This window comes from Diabrotica undecimpunctata, chromosome 2, assembly GCF_040954645.1.
Source record: "Diabrotica undecimpunctata isolate CICGRU chromosome 2, icDiaUnde3, whole genome shotgun sequence".
NCBI lineage: Eukaryota > Metazoa > Arthropoda > Insecta > Coleoptera > Chrysomelidae > Diabrotica > Diabrotica undecimpunctata.
Genome location: NC_092804.1, coordinates 167,554,256 through 167,571,302, shown reverse-complemented (window position 1 = coordinate 167,571,302; position 17,047 = coordinate 167,554,256). Strand labels below are relative to the sequence as shown.

Below are 17,047 nucleotides of genomic sequence, written 5' to 3'. Positions count from 1 at the left end.
GTGTCGATGAACTGCAGGATGGTAAAGGTGAAAAGTCTTGAACGTTTACAATGTTCGATAACTGATTAATTTCCACATTGCTACCCATTTGATGTCTCAGGGGGTTTTTTCAATAGACAGTTGAATTGAGCTATACTAGTCCAGTCGTCAGAGATTTGATCTCTAAAAACATGAGAAACAAACTGAATTTTGCGGAGAATGTCAATTTTCGGACTCCAAAAAAGATGCAAAACAATTTGCCACTCCTACCTCCGGGCTTTCCCGTAAAACTCCCCCTCGTAGGGGTATGGGACGGAAAACATCGATTTACCAAGAATCTGTACGTGTAGAAAAAAGTGTGTACAAGAAATGTAGCTGAGACAATTTTGAACAAAAGTGTTTATTAGCCCTTTTTGTGTAGAATGAACCGTGCTCTCAGAATTAACGCTTGTAGCGACCGGTAATTTTAAATTTCAGTTACCCGCGTAAAATCAGTTTTTTAAATAAAAGTTGTATCAACTCGACGGTAAAAATTCGATATCTTTTGATCAGAGTACCCTATCGAAAAAAATCAAAATGGGTTTTATAGGTGAAGAGTGCAGCTTTCGTATGTAATTTTTGTCGTCAGTTTCTATAAAGCTGTTAAAAAAGATGTTCAATTTTTGCCATTTTTTACGATTATCATGAGATCAATAACATTTATAACTTCCGTTGACCGATCGCTGTAAAATTTTAATTTTTAGAGCCTAATCTTCAAAACCTGTTACATGAAATTTGATTTTTGAGCTTTGGCAACAAATATTAGGCATTTGAAATATGCCTAAAAACGCTGAATTTAAACTTTCACATTACAAACGATCTCACGTCACGGAAAATGCTTCGACGAAGACGTTATTGGATGAACTTTGTAGCCGACTTATATCGTTTCGAAAAAACGTACTTGTGCAGTCAAAAAGAAGCAGTTTTAAACGTTTCAGGAAATCAAGAATCGCTTTGATACTGTGTACGGTGACTCTTCTTCGATGGCTCCGTCAAAAATTGGTTTAAAAAGTTTCAACGTGGACGCCCGTCGGTCTCAGCTCACTCCGGACCGTGAGACTACTTTAGACCAGTTTTTGATGCTGTTTAAGCGCAATACGAAGGAGTTTCTGCGTCGTTTCCTGACCTTCGACAAAATTGGTATACACCAAAGATCAAGAAACAGTCGAATCAGTTGACTTCACCCGGTAAACGAGCTCCTATCGGTTGTATAGGTATGATCACTGTTTTCTAGGATTCGCAAGGTGTGATCTACGCAAAAAATTTAGCTCGATCAGTAGTAAATTATAGTATCAGTAGTATCAGTATCTGATAGAGTAATCCTAGTAAAATTTAGTTCTGGTCTATGCCCAAATATCATCCAGTGATGAAGATAATTAGAAGCATTTTACAAAGATCTTACTGATGCTGTAGATCTTTTTAAAGCCGCGGAAAATACCATAGTCCTCGGAGATTTTCACGCCAATGTCGACAAAGGACGCTGTGGGGGATTATGACTTGGGAAACAGAACTGAACGTGGAGACGGATTTCATTATATCGAATACTTAATTCAAATTATCACTGAGAAGACTCTGCAGCTGGAAGTCAAATGCAGAATCAGAGAATATAATTAATACGAACCAAATCGACTTCATTCTAATAAAAAATCGGTTTAGAAACTGCATCAAATCGCCTAAAACTTATCCAGATGCCGGCATTGGATCTGATCAAAATCCCATAGTAGCTGTAACCCAATCAAAATTAAAAAAGGTGATCAAAAAGAAGTCTCGCAAAAATATTGTATAACCCAACTACAAGACAAGAAAGTTAAGGGAAACTCAAGGGCTGAAATAAAATTATAACAATAGTAAAGGAAATCTGTGAAAGGAATTTAAAGGCAGCTCAAAGCCAAAAAATCATTAAGAAGAGAAAGCTGGGGTACTTCGGACATGTAATGAGAGGTCCCAAATATAGGTTGCTACAAAATATTATGCAAGGAAAAATAGCGGGTAAACGCAGTCCAGGACGAAGAAAGACTTCATGGTTGAAGAACTTGTGAGATTAGTATAGTATTGATACAAGCATGCTATTAAGGGTGGCAATAAATAAAATTAAGATGGCTATTATGGTAACCAACGTCCTGAAAGGACATGGTACATTAAGAAGATCTACATCGACTATCTGGAGAAGGAAAAAATGGTTACAGGGCTGTACTATGACGAATTCTTGGCCGATTCGACGCAACAAACTTCTGCTACATCCACCGTATTCTCCAGATTTGACCCCATGTGACTTATGTTTGTTTCCAAACTTATAAAAGTCACTCGCTGGGTAGAAATTTGAGTCGAATGGAGAGCTAATCTCCGCCACGGACGCTTACTTTACAGACCTCGAAAAAACATATTTTTTAGACAGGTTAAAGAAGTTGGAGCATTACTGGGTCAAATGTATCTAGCTAAAAGAAGGCTATGTTAAGAAATAAATTGCCATTTTCCAATTTCTTTTTGTAGGCTAAGTACTTATCGGACAGCCCTCGTACTACCTAATCTCAAAATAATCAATAATAACAGTAAAGGGGTAGTGTACATATGAATTTACCCATCTAATATTTATAATTTTAGAAAATAGCTATGGTAATAATACCATGTATGTAAAAATTTCGATTTATGCTTACAATACATTTTTTCATTATATTTTTTTTTGGTAAATGTTTTTAATTTAGTCATACTATACCCTATATAAAATAATTCCAATTTCAGCGTAACCTTTTTATTTTCGTCTTAAATGTCTTCATTACGTGAGTAAAACAATCAAAATGCCGTGCTATTTTCTTCTTAATTTCATTTAACCTATTTTTATACGTTTTTCGATAACTTCTGACGCCGACTGCAGTAATGACGTCAGTCAACACTATACAATGACGTATTTATAACCTACCGACATAAAATAGAAACGAGCCTCTTAAATGTCATCAATTATGGCCCTTCCGACACCGTCGCTATAAAAATAGTTTTTAGTACGGAAGATTGTCATCTAAATTAGATATTTTATGAATTACTTTAATGATTATTACATAAATTTATGGGAACGACGAAGTGGGCACAAAAATAACTATTCTATCAAATATCGCGTTGGAAAGAAACGAATCACCATTATACAATAGACTTTTATTTGACGTTTCAACAATATTTTATATACACTATTTGACCGGTTTATTTTAGACTAATCAGATGTTTTCCGTTAATAAAAATTTTCCTTCTTTTCCATAAACGTGTTCAAAATGACTTTTACTGATATCGCAAACAATTTTGACGATAGATATAGTTATTTTTGCTTATTGGTATATACTAGCTATTAATATTGTGTTTTTTGGTCAACCGGTTGATTTCTTCTATTTCTTGTCTTGTGTTGTCTTCTTTTGCCAGTTCACATTTATATAATTCTGTTTAATGCTGCTTTAAAAAGTTAGTTGGTGGATCAAGCAAGCAAGCAATTTAATTGAACCCAGCTTGAGAGACTTGTACACCCTTTGAAATGATGTTCGGGTGTTACAATTCATTGGAGTGAGGTGCATTAATTCGTGTAAAAAACAGTCAAACATCAATGCAGGCTAGCATGAGGCGCTTTATTCCAGCTATCTTCTTGTGACTTATCCGCGAATCTGAAATTGCTTGCAAGGGCCTCAAGTCTCCTCTCTGAGCTAAGCACAGTTTGGCGCTTGGTGCTCGAGGGTAGTTAGACCAGGAACTGTTAGAAGTCACAATCTCTTATATTGCTGAGCTATAACATTAGTTTTTTTCCGTCGTAACGTTTTTCGTTAATCTTTGCATAGATAATAGCTTGACTGCTAAAGACTGCGTTATTTGTGACTATTCATATGGAATATTTTCAATACTCGTCCGTAAAATAAAGTCACATCTCGAGAACATTTTGCATATTTTTAAATGCATATTTTACCTTTTCATTTATTTTCTTTCGCCAGCCGTCCTTCTGGTATTTTTGGTCTTAATCTCTCATCCTTGTAACTTTCCTTTTGTTATACATTAACTTAAACATTTCGTCATAAACATGCTTCTAAGTTCTTTCGCTGACCTCTGATTTTTCCTCTTATGAGTTGTAGTTGTTAGTAAGTCTTCGTGCATTCTTTTTTCTATTTCTATGTACAATTTAGTCTCTTTGTTTCTCAATTTTGGAATGATAATATTAATCTTTTTTTTATATATAAGTTGAATTTTAAGTTAAATTGAATTCTGGAACCAATTGATTGTGATCAGAGGTTATATCAATATATCTTTGACAGTTTCTATATCTTCTACGGCAAAGAAAGAGTTAATGAACTTGGGTAAAGAGGATCAGCTACATAACTCTCACTGGGAAACCATTACTCGGTCAAACACATGTGCCAATAGAATTGAAGTACCTCGCAAAACAAGCAGTGATTAGCCAAGAAGCATAACAGACTCTTACTGGACATGCCAGTCAAGGGATGCATATTACATACACTTAGGCCGTTTCATGCACACTTAAGCTCCAGACTATTTTGAATCTTTTTAAGACAGGAATAAAGCCAACGGTTGATCCATTGGTGCTTTTATCCAGCAAAATTCCCACTCCGTGTGGATGGGTCTAATAATTGTCACTCTCAGAATAGCACCATTACCCGGCCATCTGAACTCACTAATTTCGAGCATATTCATATTTATTCTGTCCATTTCTTTTACTAAACTAAACCGTAAAATATACCAATATTCCTCCCCGCGATTTTTCCGAGCACCTTATGACTGTTGACCCATGTTTCTGAGATAGTTCTGAATTCTATACTATCAAAACTCTTTTCTTAAATTGAAAAGCCAAGGGAATATCTCAAATAAGTAAATAAGTGCCCGTACGTGCCATACTATCTAAATGGGAGTGTGACAAGGGCTTAGGTGAGATATGACAGTAGAAGTTTTGGTTGAACTTATGCTACGTAGCGAGAAAGATTGGAGACTTTAGTGGGTACAGAAACCCCCAACTGACAGTGCCAGGATGGTATCTTGAAGATATTCTCCTATCTGCGTAAAAAAATTACTTACAGTTGGTTCAGCTTATAGTACATACTTATTATTTACATACTGTCACTGTCACTGCCAAATCTTAAAATTTGTCAGATTACTTATTTTGTTCAACCTCAAAAAAGGCTCAACATGCTAGCAAAGAACTAAAAGCAAGAATTGTAACGAAATTAGAAGATGGTTGGTCACTATCTGCTGTAGCGAAGTCTCGAAAGAAAGCAAGGTTCTGGAAAACCAAAAATATCTACAGTCCATGAAGATTGTACGCTTTTTTAGAGATTAGAAGAGAATCCTTTTGAAGATGCGAAAACTGCAAGAATTATGTCACAGTTTCCGGAAAGAAAGACAACATCTTGGCGCAGAATTGAAGCATCGCGTCCTAGGTACCGAACTTAAGCAAAAAAACAAGCTCTTACACCACAACAGAAGTAATCAAGACTTATATTTGCTTTAAACCATCAGCTATAAAATCAAGATTTTTGAGAGAGGGTAATATTTACAGATGAGAAAATTTTTCAATCTTCTAAAAAGGGCAAAATTGGGGTGTATAGACCAGATAATAATAGATTTAATCCTCTATATGTTAATAGATATGAGTAGCTGGTCATTTTAGCGCCAATATATGGGGATGGATTTCATCTAGAGTAGGTTTGGGAAGAGCTCTCTGAAGAAGACAATTTCATAGTTCCTTTCACGTAGATGGACCGAAGACTACAAGCTGTTATCAATGCTGATGGAGATATTACAAAATATTAATTTTATTTTTACATAACTCAGTTTAGTATAGTTTTGACCTTCCAGACCCTCGCTTTCTTTCGAGAGGTTCTTGTTTTCTCCATTTTTTATTAATAGAAAAACTGTGGTTCTGCTTATGTTAACATGTTTTGCTGCCTCTGATAGTGCCCAGTTATCTATTAGTTTTGTTACAGTTCTTGCTTTAATATATTGTTCATTTAAGTCGTTTCTTTTATTCCTTAACAATAATAACTATCATGTTAAAACTATCATTTATATACTCTTTATAAAATGCAGGAATTCAAAATAATATCAAAATTTAAACCTTAATAATTATTACAATTTATGAATTAACATATGTAATCAATTGTTTGTTGTTTGTTTGCTTATTTTATTATTTGTCTGTCCAAATCAATATAACAATGTCAAACCAATCAAAATACACTGCTCAAAATGATCAAATCCTACAAGAGTCGTATCAGTTTTTTTTGGACTTTACTAAATTTAATATTACGTATTTGTAACATAAATGCTTTATAAAGTTGTGGAAGGCACCAAACTTTCGTATAATGTTTTTTACAATATGTTTTTAAAATTGCCAAGTAAGCGCTACTACTATTCGAAGAAATCTCTTCCAGTCTTTTAACCTATCTATTTTGACATTTCGTGTATTGAACAATCGATGTCTGTATCATGATGGGTAGTTATTTTTGGATAAACCATGATTAGACGCCGGTTTCAAATATATAGGCTATCGATTCTTTCTGATCTTTTAATTTAGTTGATGCAAGTCCTTTGATGAAGTCAGAACTAACGTTCTCCGAGACGTCTCCAGAACGGTATATACTTTAATCTCTTATGATCGAGTAATTTGTAGAATTTACGTGGTTATTTGACTTTAAAATAATTAAGTTGTTATTTATACAAATAATTTTACAAGTGGAACCAATATTATTATTATTTTTTTATTTTCAGACAAACTCTGGAGGGCGTTCTGTCCAAGAGCAGAAGCCAAAATTCAGTAGGTAATGATTATTCGCAACTGTCGCCGAAGAAAACCGTCAACATCCGGAGATCTCAAACTCAAAACGAGATGCCTCAAGCGATAGCTGATCTACGAGCTAAACTGCAGGAAAGGGGAGAATCTGAATGGAAAAAGAGAGTATCGTTGAACAACAATGCTAGTGATGAATTGAAATTATTAAAGGAGAAAAACAGATACAATGTAAGTACTTATGTAGAATAAAATTTATGTATCCATAAAAATATTATTAGGTATATATAATATGTACTACTTAACATTCTGATAAAAAGAAAATTTTGACTATGAATCTGCAATCAATAATAATTAAAATTCAGTCGACTTTAAAAATACACAAAAACAAGTGTGGCTAATTGGCTTTGCCAAAGCCATTTTTAAGAAAAAAATACGCAAAAACAAGTCTGGCTAATTGGCTCTGCCAAAGCCATTTAAAAAAAAAAAAATATGAGGTTGATTGGACTTAATGGTCTGCCTATCTGATTCCAGTTGTTATTTCGATGGATTCTGTTATTTCTGCCTTAACCTTTAATTCAGTTTTATTATTTCAGTTTGACTATCTTGCTGTTGATCATCTGGATATTACAGTCTCTCTCAGATTGCTGGGACCAAATATTCGCTATGATGCATTCCTCCTCTTGGCAAAATTTTATGTATTCTATGCTGTAAAAGTAAATAACTTTGATGTTTTTATCCACCAAAACTCCCACTCCGTGTGGATCGGACTAATAATTATCGCTTTCGAACTAGTACCATTACCAAGTTGTTGGTAGTTTGCCTCTTGAAAATTCACTGTTTCTACACTTGTATAACAAATTTCGGTAGATTTATTGTATGGTTTCAGAATAAATCTGTATTTAGCTTAAGGAAAGATATGATATTATATGACGATCTATTATTTCTAATAAATATACACTAAGATGATTGCACTTCAAAAAATACCGACTTGTATCGCGAGAGGAAGCTTATCTCACCCCTAAGAGAACCACACCAAAAGTAACTTTTCTTCCTTCAGGAGACTCACAGCTACTCTCTGAAATACCAGCGACATATGATACAACTTTATCTAATTCCGAAAATAATTATCAGCTATCGAAAAAAAAACAACTTTCTCACTCGTTGACATCTATTATTTAGCGAAAAGGTTAGTGTGACTAATTCAGAAAGCTTAGTGTGTCTAAGGGTTGCAGGTTTTAATAGATCTTACTCTCAATAGAAATATGTCTCAATAGGAATATGTATGTCATTTATCGTCTTATGTAATCAGGAAGATTGGAATAATATTTTTGGCTCTCATGATTTGTTTCATCAATTTCATCACACTCTCATGAAGATTTTCAATTTATCATCTCAAAAAAGAATTTTTCAATCGAAAAGTAAGAAAACTTGGGTTACTAAAGGAATTAGAATTTCCTGCAAAAATTTAAGATCGTTAAATTACATTAAAAAACATATACAGTGGAATCTCGATTATCCGTCAGGGCACCGGACCAAGGGTATGGTATAAAGTAAAGTATGTATATAAAGTTCATAGTATAACTCTCAAATTTTATTTGTATGTTTTATTTGACACAGCATTGTCGACTGCGTGTTTTAAATTGTATGCTTTCCAGTATTCTGGCAAAGAATATTCCTCTTTCATAACTAGGTTTTGAATAAATTTTTTTCTGTATCTTCTTTGAATGTTTTAATGGCCGATTGATCCATTGGCTGTATCAATGATGTTGTATTCGCAGGCAGAAAAGAGCAGGTGATATTTTCATCGTCACTTCGCAGCATACCGGCTTCAGGATGGGCAGGTGCATTGTGCAAAATGAGAATCGCCTTTGGTGGCAAATTTTTTGCTTGCAAGTATTGTGGAACGTCCGGTATAAAAACTTAAAAAACAAGATGTTAGAAAAATAGATAAACAAATTTTGGTTTGCAGTACATACCTTTTTGAACCAGTCAGCGAATATTTCCTGGGACATACATGCATTATGTTGTGCGTAGTAGTTAACGGAAAGCACGTTGTCGCGTGTCTCATCGATCATATCTTGAAGCTTTTTCTTATAATCTTCAACGACTTCAATATTTGCGGCGCTCTATTTTTCACTTTCGATTTTCAGTTCCCGTATACCGTGGTGATTTTTGAACTTTTCCAACTAACCGCTGCTTCATTTAAATGAAGGATCGCCATTCAATTTCATGTTGAAAAACAACGCTTTTCCGGCAACAATTGGTCCAGACAAAGGAGCACCTTCGCTTCTTTTTTGAACGAACCACAAATACAGAGTGTTATGTCGTGCCATGTCGAATGATTCATTTGTGGCTTTTTTTCATTGTCTAACTATGTTTCATCCAGCCATCCAACTATTCCATTTGCGAAGTATACTTTTCAATTCCATCAGCATTTTTCTTTAAATCATTGATTGTCGTTCTCGGAACATCATACTTTTTGCTCAATGCGACAAGTTCGAATTTGAATTAAACTGAATTATGTTGACACACAGATATTGACTGTAATAATTATTGTGCTCTGGATTTTTATTTTCGGCTTGCGATTCTAAAAATGAAACTCTAAAAGAACGGTATCACTTATCATTACCTATTTAAATTGAAGTTTAATACAGAGCCCTGAATAAGAACCATAATTATTTACATAAAAAAATTCGGTGGTGGCATAACTTCACGTACACATTTCAACGAATTTAGTTTGGCTTATCCGCACTGCTCAAACCAAATGAATTAATGACTAAATTTTTATTTATGTTGGTAATATAACTTGTGTATGGACCCTGACGGTTAACAGAGGTGACGGTTAATAGAGAGACGGATAATCGAGGTTCCACTGTAATATGCAATGATGAATTTTTGATATATTTCTATAAATATAGGTCCATATATAGCAAGGTTACTAAATTAGCCAAATGTATACCTTTTAAATCTAGAATGGAAAATGCCAATAATAAACAAAAGGAATCTTGGCGTATAGTTAATAATCTTAGAGCTAAAGTTCCTCAAACTGCTGATATAGTCTTAGACCCTAGTGCGCTAAATAAATATTACTGCTCGGTAGGTCCAGAACTCGCTGGAAAAATTAATTCTTCTGATCCAATGCATTTTTTAAATGTAGTAACATTACAAATTCCTTTTATTTTCTTCCCACTAACTCGGCTGAAATAAAAAATATTATACAAGGCATTAAAAATCCTATGGCTGCAGGCTGGGATGATATCCCATCTAAAGTTTTATCCCTTCCTCTTGATAATGTTCTGAGAATTTTAGCGGAGGCAATTAACATATCTTTTGCAACGGGTCACTTTAGCGATTGTTTAAAATGTGCTAAGGTTATTCCTCTGTATAAAGGTGGTGGCCACGATTTACCTGCCAATTATCGTCCTATCTCTTTGTTACCGTCTCTTTCAAAGGTTGTAGAAAAATTGGTAAAAATACGAATGATGACTTTCTTACAAAAACACAAATTTACTTTCTTCCTTCAAATTCCGTTTCCAGTCATTAAAAAGTACATATGATGCCATCTTCGAATTCATGGAAAAACTATACTTGGATTTCACAAAATATCATTCACAAAATACTTCTTAATAAACTGGGAAAGATATGGTTTTAGAGGCACTGCTCTAAAGTGGTTCAGTTCTCAATTAGAAGACAGATGCCAGTTTAATCAATGAGTCCTACTCTAGTAATATCGTTATTAGTTGTGGAGTACCTCAAGGCTCTGTCTTGGATCCTATCTTTTGCTTGATATATTTTAACGACATAACTAACCTCGACATTAATGGCCGGTTTACTATATTTGCCGATGGCACCACAATCTTATGGCAAAACAAGGACTCTAAGTTACTGAACAAGATTATTAGTAATGATATGCTAAAAATCTTAGGTGCAGAGCTAATCATTTGACATTAAATTTTTCAAAAACAAAATTAATTTCTTTTAAGAATGATCCCAACAACATGGGATCTGTGGATACTCTGGGCAATGAATGCATTTGTTCTGACACCGTAAACAAATTTTTAGGTCTCTATATTGATAGTAAACTTAAATTTGAGCAACACGCTGTATGTTTAAGCAAACAGATAGCATTGGGTTTCTTTGCGTTCAAATCAGTTGCTCACCATTTAGATTTCAAGATTTCAAAAAGTGTTTATGTGGCCCTGATTGAATCTAATTTGAGATACGGTATTGCCTTTTGGGGTAGCTGTTCTCTTCATCATTTCAGTCGAAATTTTATGGTACAAAAGAGAGCACTCAAATATTTATGTAAGGTCAAGTTTGGTACATCATGCAGGCCTCTCTTCCGGAAACATGGTATCTTGACACTTCCTTGCATGTATATCCTTGAATTAGCGTGCTTAATTTTTAAAAAACATAAAGGGGATACTCGGACAGATTCCCCTTATAGCACTCGTCTAAATTATGTTATTCCACTTCTAATTCTCTCTTCTACATTAATTAAAAAATCATTTATTTACACTGGCAAAAAAGTGTTTAATCACCTACCACTCCATATTATAAGATCCTCAAGCAATATTTTTGTATTCCGATTTTAATGTATCTGGTGCCTTGTTTGTACTATACCATGTTGTGTTTTATAAATGTTAACTCATTTTAAAAACAATAAATTTCTCTCTCTCTCTCTCTCTCTCTCTCATGCTTTCTCAAATTAGTTTAAAAATTGAAAACGCCTGGACCCAGTGGCGCCTCATTATGTTAGGGAATTATATTTATAAAAATTATAAAAAGAAAGAATTAAAATTAAAAAAAAAAAAATGTTACATAGTACTTCGGACGATCTGCTTAATTTGGCGCAGAACGTCTCAATGTCGTCATCGGGTTTTTCAGTTGTAAGCAAATAGGCGAATTAAGTTATTATTACTTAATTTATTTTGCGGCTTTATCATCCAATACTCTTAATCTTAACGTATCCATTAGTCATTTGGCAGCGTCAAACACGTTGCTGTATTGTGGATTTCTATCACACAGAGTTTTCGTAGGTTGACGACTTGGGAGGCCCCATCGTCTCTTTAGGACATGCCAAAATGTAGTTGGATAAATCCTCTATGCATAGATATACAGGAAGAGCAAATGAATACGATAAATTTTGTTCTAAAGAAGTTACGAAAACGTTTAATACAAATATTAATTTTTATAACGTTCTAACAATTCTCTTTATACAGTGTATCCGTAAAGTATGGAATAAATTCGATATTTCCTAAATGAAAAGCCTTTTTAAAAAAATCTAACACACTTGGATGGAACTCAGATGGAAGTGTGTAATTTATTTAATGATAAATATCCAGAAATACGCAGTCAACAGTAAGTAAGATTGAAAAGAAATTTCGAGAAACTTGTACGGTTGAAAATGCACACAAATCAGGTCGTCCCTCTGTAAATTATGTTACATTAGATGTTCTACATGCTTTTGAAGAAGATGCGCACACTTATGTTCGTAAGGTTAGTAGTACTCTCGCTGTTTGCAAAACAACGGTACAAAAAGTACCTAAAAGTAACTAAAGTAAGTAAAATGCACAGTTGTACAGGAGTTAAACGAGGATGATCCAGATAAAAGAATACAATTTTGCGAAATAATGATGGATAACAGCCAAAGAAACCCTCTCTTGGTTCAAAATATTATTTTTTCTGATGAGGCTACATTCAAATTAAATGGCGAGGCCAACCGTCAGAATTGTAGATACTGGGCAAAAGAAAACTCAAACTTGATGCGGGAACATCATACACAATACCCGCAAAAGGTAAACGTATGGGCTGACATTGTAAGAAATAAAATCATTGGACCCTACTATTTCGAAGGTAATTTAAACGGGCCAGCATGCCAGTTGTTAAGAGGGTATCTCGTACCTACTTTAGTTAATTTATTCCCCAGTACAATTAATCTTGGAGGTTTTGATAAAAGTTTCTGGTTTCAACAGGATGGTGCGCCTTCGCATTATGCTTTAGATGTTCGAAGGTACCCAAACGAAATTTTTCCGAACAGGTGGATTGAAAGACGTGGACATATTGAATGGCCATCGAGGTCGCCAGACCTCAATCCTTTGGAGGATGTGGGGTGTAACGTTTAAAACGTTACATTTTTGTTCTTATTAATTTCAAAGTACTTTCCACTATTTTCTGCGCATACTATTTGATTTTTATTGATAATAAGTTCTTTTTCCTTTGTTTGTATTCCTATATTTTATTTCAATATTTTCCTATTACAAATAAATCCGCTGATTAATTTCTTAAGTCCCCTCGTAGTCCTACCTTCGCTTACTTTATCGTACAAGAAACAGAAACCCCACTCCTAAATAATTTACTTCTATCAATCCGACCCGATTTAATTTCTTTTTAAAATGAACCAGCAAACGAGAAGGTATTATTATTAAAAATATAAGTCCTCGTGGTCAGAAACTTCCAACGGTCTGGCCACCTTGGTTTTTATTCAAGAGAATCCACCTTGGTTTTTATTCAAGAGAATCCACCTTGGTTGTTATTCAAGAGAATCCACCTTGGTTTTTATTCAAGAGAATCCACCTTGAAGAATACGAAAATGAAATTGTTTTTTTGGAATAAGAAATCCATCTCGATTTTGAAAGTCCGCATGGCTTTGGATTGGAGAGGGATCCACATGGTTTCGGCTTAGCGGCATGGTTTTTGCAGACATTGTATGGTCCGAGTTGAGAAGGAAACAGCAGGAGGATTTCTCATAGAGTAGAGCTAAGTTTCTTTATTTCTTGAGATTTTGTATATAGATGCTTAATTCCCTGTTGTTAGAACCTCAATTTAATTGTTATTACATTTTGAATTATTAAAATATAAATAAATAAAGATATGTGTTAAAGAAATTATTTTATTAATAATTCCCGATTTCTCAAATTAAGTTAGTTTATGCCGAACATCACCCCTGAGGGGTTTCAATGTGCAATGGGTGAGCTAGCCGTTACAGGGGTCATTTAAAGAATGTTGTTTATAAAACGAAACTTGCAAATATTGGAGACTTAAAAACAAGAATTCGTAAAGAAATAAACAATATTTCTTAAGAAAGCATAAACAAGGTTCTACAAGAATTTGTACAACGTTTAGGTTACTGTCAAATACAACAAGGGCTACAATTCGAACATTTAAGATTAAGTCATGTATTAATTACTTGATTACTTTCAAGTTACTTATTATTATTTATTTATAATTTATTAATATTATAAATCAATAAAAATTAATTTTCTAAGCGCATATCTTTCGAATTATATCCGTTAGTATACTTTTTTGGAATCAGCTCATTTTTATCGATCTAAAAATGTCCTAAAATACAGGGTGTTACATTTAAAAAAAGAGCCGATGACATCATCACTGTAATGTGTATCACCTTGTATAATGAAATTTTATTGTAAAATATAGAACATTAAATTTAAAAATCGACGAGTTTTAGATTTTTTTAAAGGCTTTTCATTTAGGAAATATCGAATTTATTCCATACTTTACGGACACACTGTATATTATCGTAAAAAACTGTAACATGCAAATAAATAACCAACTAACAACATTCATTGATGGATCCAAGGTGACAATCCAAATTGAGATATATTCGATTCCTTTTTTATTTATCTAAAAACAATAAATTTGCAATTTCCTTGAATGCGGAAAAAATAAAAACCCAAACTAACCAAGTTAATTCAAGGCACGATTAGCCTACAAATAAATAATTGATAAAAATTCAATGTCGGCCTGCATGTGCGCGATCCTACTACCTCCTATTACCATTTTAGGCGCGGATAAATACACACGTGAACCCATTCGTCGCTGGTGCTCTAGGTTAACTTCCATTTAAACGGCACGCATCTGTCACTTCCTCTAAACGTCACTGATACACTGTTTAAAGAAATTATTTTACAGATGAACGAAAACAGCAAACATATTTTCAATAAAAGGTTAAATTGGCGAAGTAGATTACGGGTAAAATAATTTTTAAAATATCAAAGTTTAGGTTATTCTAGTAACACAAAGAAGTCTTTAAGTTGATCTTAATGAAACATTTTTTCTAAATTGTATGATGTATGATTACAGGAATCACAAAACAAATACCGATTTATGTCATATATCACTTTTCTAATAATTCAGCACAAACTCATAAAGATAATCTGATTTTTTTTGCCAAGCACTCACATTCGAGTATTGGTTTGAATAACGTTTACTTTAATTTCTCGCCATTATTCGCAGGTATACTGACTTGTACACACTGTACAATTTGAACTTGTCATTTGTGTTTTTAAAGTTTTGCGTTACTATTCCTTAAAAGCGAAGGGTTAGATGTGAAAAATTAAGAATTAAAATAGTCAAAAAAAATTTAAAAGTAAAAAAAAATGTCAAGTGATGGATTCTACCGTTAGAGTGTAGGCGCAAAATTTCGGGTCAATGCTTTTTAAATGAATTCGTTTTTTTCGAATTCTGAGAAAACTAATAAGTATTTTTGAAAAATTTAAACGCAGAATGAAAAAGTATATTATTACCGAGGGCCGAAAGTCGTTGAAAACTTCTATAATGTTTATTTTAAAAGTTAGAGGGGTAAAAAAAAAGAGAAAATTAAGTGTGATTTTTAATTTCAAATATCTCATTCAAAAAAACTTTTTGTTTATTCAAAGGGACTTTCGGCCCTCGGTGATAATATAATCTGTCATTCTGCGTTTAAATTTTTCAAAAATATTAGTTTTCTGAGGATTCGAAAAAAATTAATGCATTTAAAAGGCATTGGCCCGAAATTTTGCGCCTACGCTCTTAACGGAAATTCATTTTATATAAAAATAAAACACTGAAAACTTTTATTTTCAAAACTTCCACAAAATTTATTATATCTTAGCACTACAGCTGTTTCGGCAGAGCCGAAAGTTGTTTCTCAAGTGAGCCATTTTCGGTATGTGTTTACACTTTATAGTCGTTAACTGAATAGGTTGAGGAGGGGAGAACTGTTTGTCTCAAGTTATTCATTCAGAATTAGGTCTGTATTTTTTAATTTGTTAATTTCCATAGATTCTAATAAAGATACGGCCTACATTTTGGATATGAGGAATTTCAAATTCGTCAATAAAAGAATGATTATGATCTAGAAGATGAAGTGCGTATGTAGAATCTGTTTTTCTATTATTGAAAGTCCTTTTATGTTTTGCTGTAGTTTTGTTAAGAGTTTTACCAGTTTGACCGATGTAAGTTCTTGGCAATCGCCACATTTCAGTTTGTATACACGACCGTGCAAGTGCTTTTTATTTTGGCTCTTGTTGTTTTTAATATATTTGCCTAAGTTGTTGTTTATTCTAAAAGCTTATTCCTTTCTTTTTTATGTGTTTGCTATTTCTGTTGATATCTTGCGTGTATATGTAATCGAGCAGAAGATACTGGGTTTTTTTATCTGCTGGTGGATATACTAATTTCAGGGCTTTCTTATGTAGTTTTTGATTTAAAATTTTATTAATTGTTTGTTCGTTGTACCGATTGTTTACTGCTATTTTCTTAATGATATTTAATTCTATGTCAAATTTGTATTTTGACATCGGAATTTCTATTAATCTATGTAACATGCTATGGTCAGCTGCCAATGCTATGTAGGATGGGATGGTGAACTGTGTAAAGTCGTGTCAGTATGTGTAGGTATATGAAATACGGAGGACTTATGTTTGTTTTTAAGTCTTATAATTTTTAAATCTAAAAAATTTATGGATTGATTTTGTTCTGTTTCTGTTATCAATTAAATATTTCTATGGAGTGAATTAGTACGATACAAATTGGTCAAGTTGTATGTTAGTTCCTGTAAAACATACCAATACATCATTTACATATCTCCACCAATATAAAAACTGTTTGAATACGGGATGTTTTGAAATCTGTATCTCTAGATGAGCCATAAAAATATCTGATGGGCTTAGAGGATTATCCATTATAAGTCCTGCACTGTTCTTTGTATATATTTGATTATTAAATTCAACGTAGTCCTGGGCCCTGATTCTAATTGAGATTTCGACTCAACATGTCGAAATTAATATGGCGACGTCGAAATGCGACTTTGCGAACCTTGTGGATTTCAGCTGAACTAACCAAACGACGTCACTAATTTTCGACTTATCGAAATTAATTTCAACTTCAAGAAAGTGGTTGAAATTTCATTTCGAGTCGAAATTAATCTGACATGACTGACTGGACTGGGAGAAGTGGTGAACTTAGGTTCAGTTTAGGTAG

The 17,047-nt window shown here is 33.5% G+C and overlaps 1 protein-coding gene across 4 annotated transcripts in view; it reads left to right on the top strand.

Annotated features, from left to right (window-relative positions):
- Positions 1–17,047, top strand: part of LOC140435172 (uncharacterized) — a 405,909-nt gene that overhangs the window by 354,510 nt on the left and 34,352 nt on the right. For all 4 annotated transcript variants that reach the window (XM_072523926.1, XM_072523928.1, XM_072523925.1 and 1 more), the window contains one exon: positions 6,763–7,012. In XM_072523926.1, the coding sequence (XP_072380027.1) occupies positions 6,763–7,012 (250 nt within the window). The remainder of the gene's footprint in view (positions 1–6,762; positions 7,013–17,047) is intronic.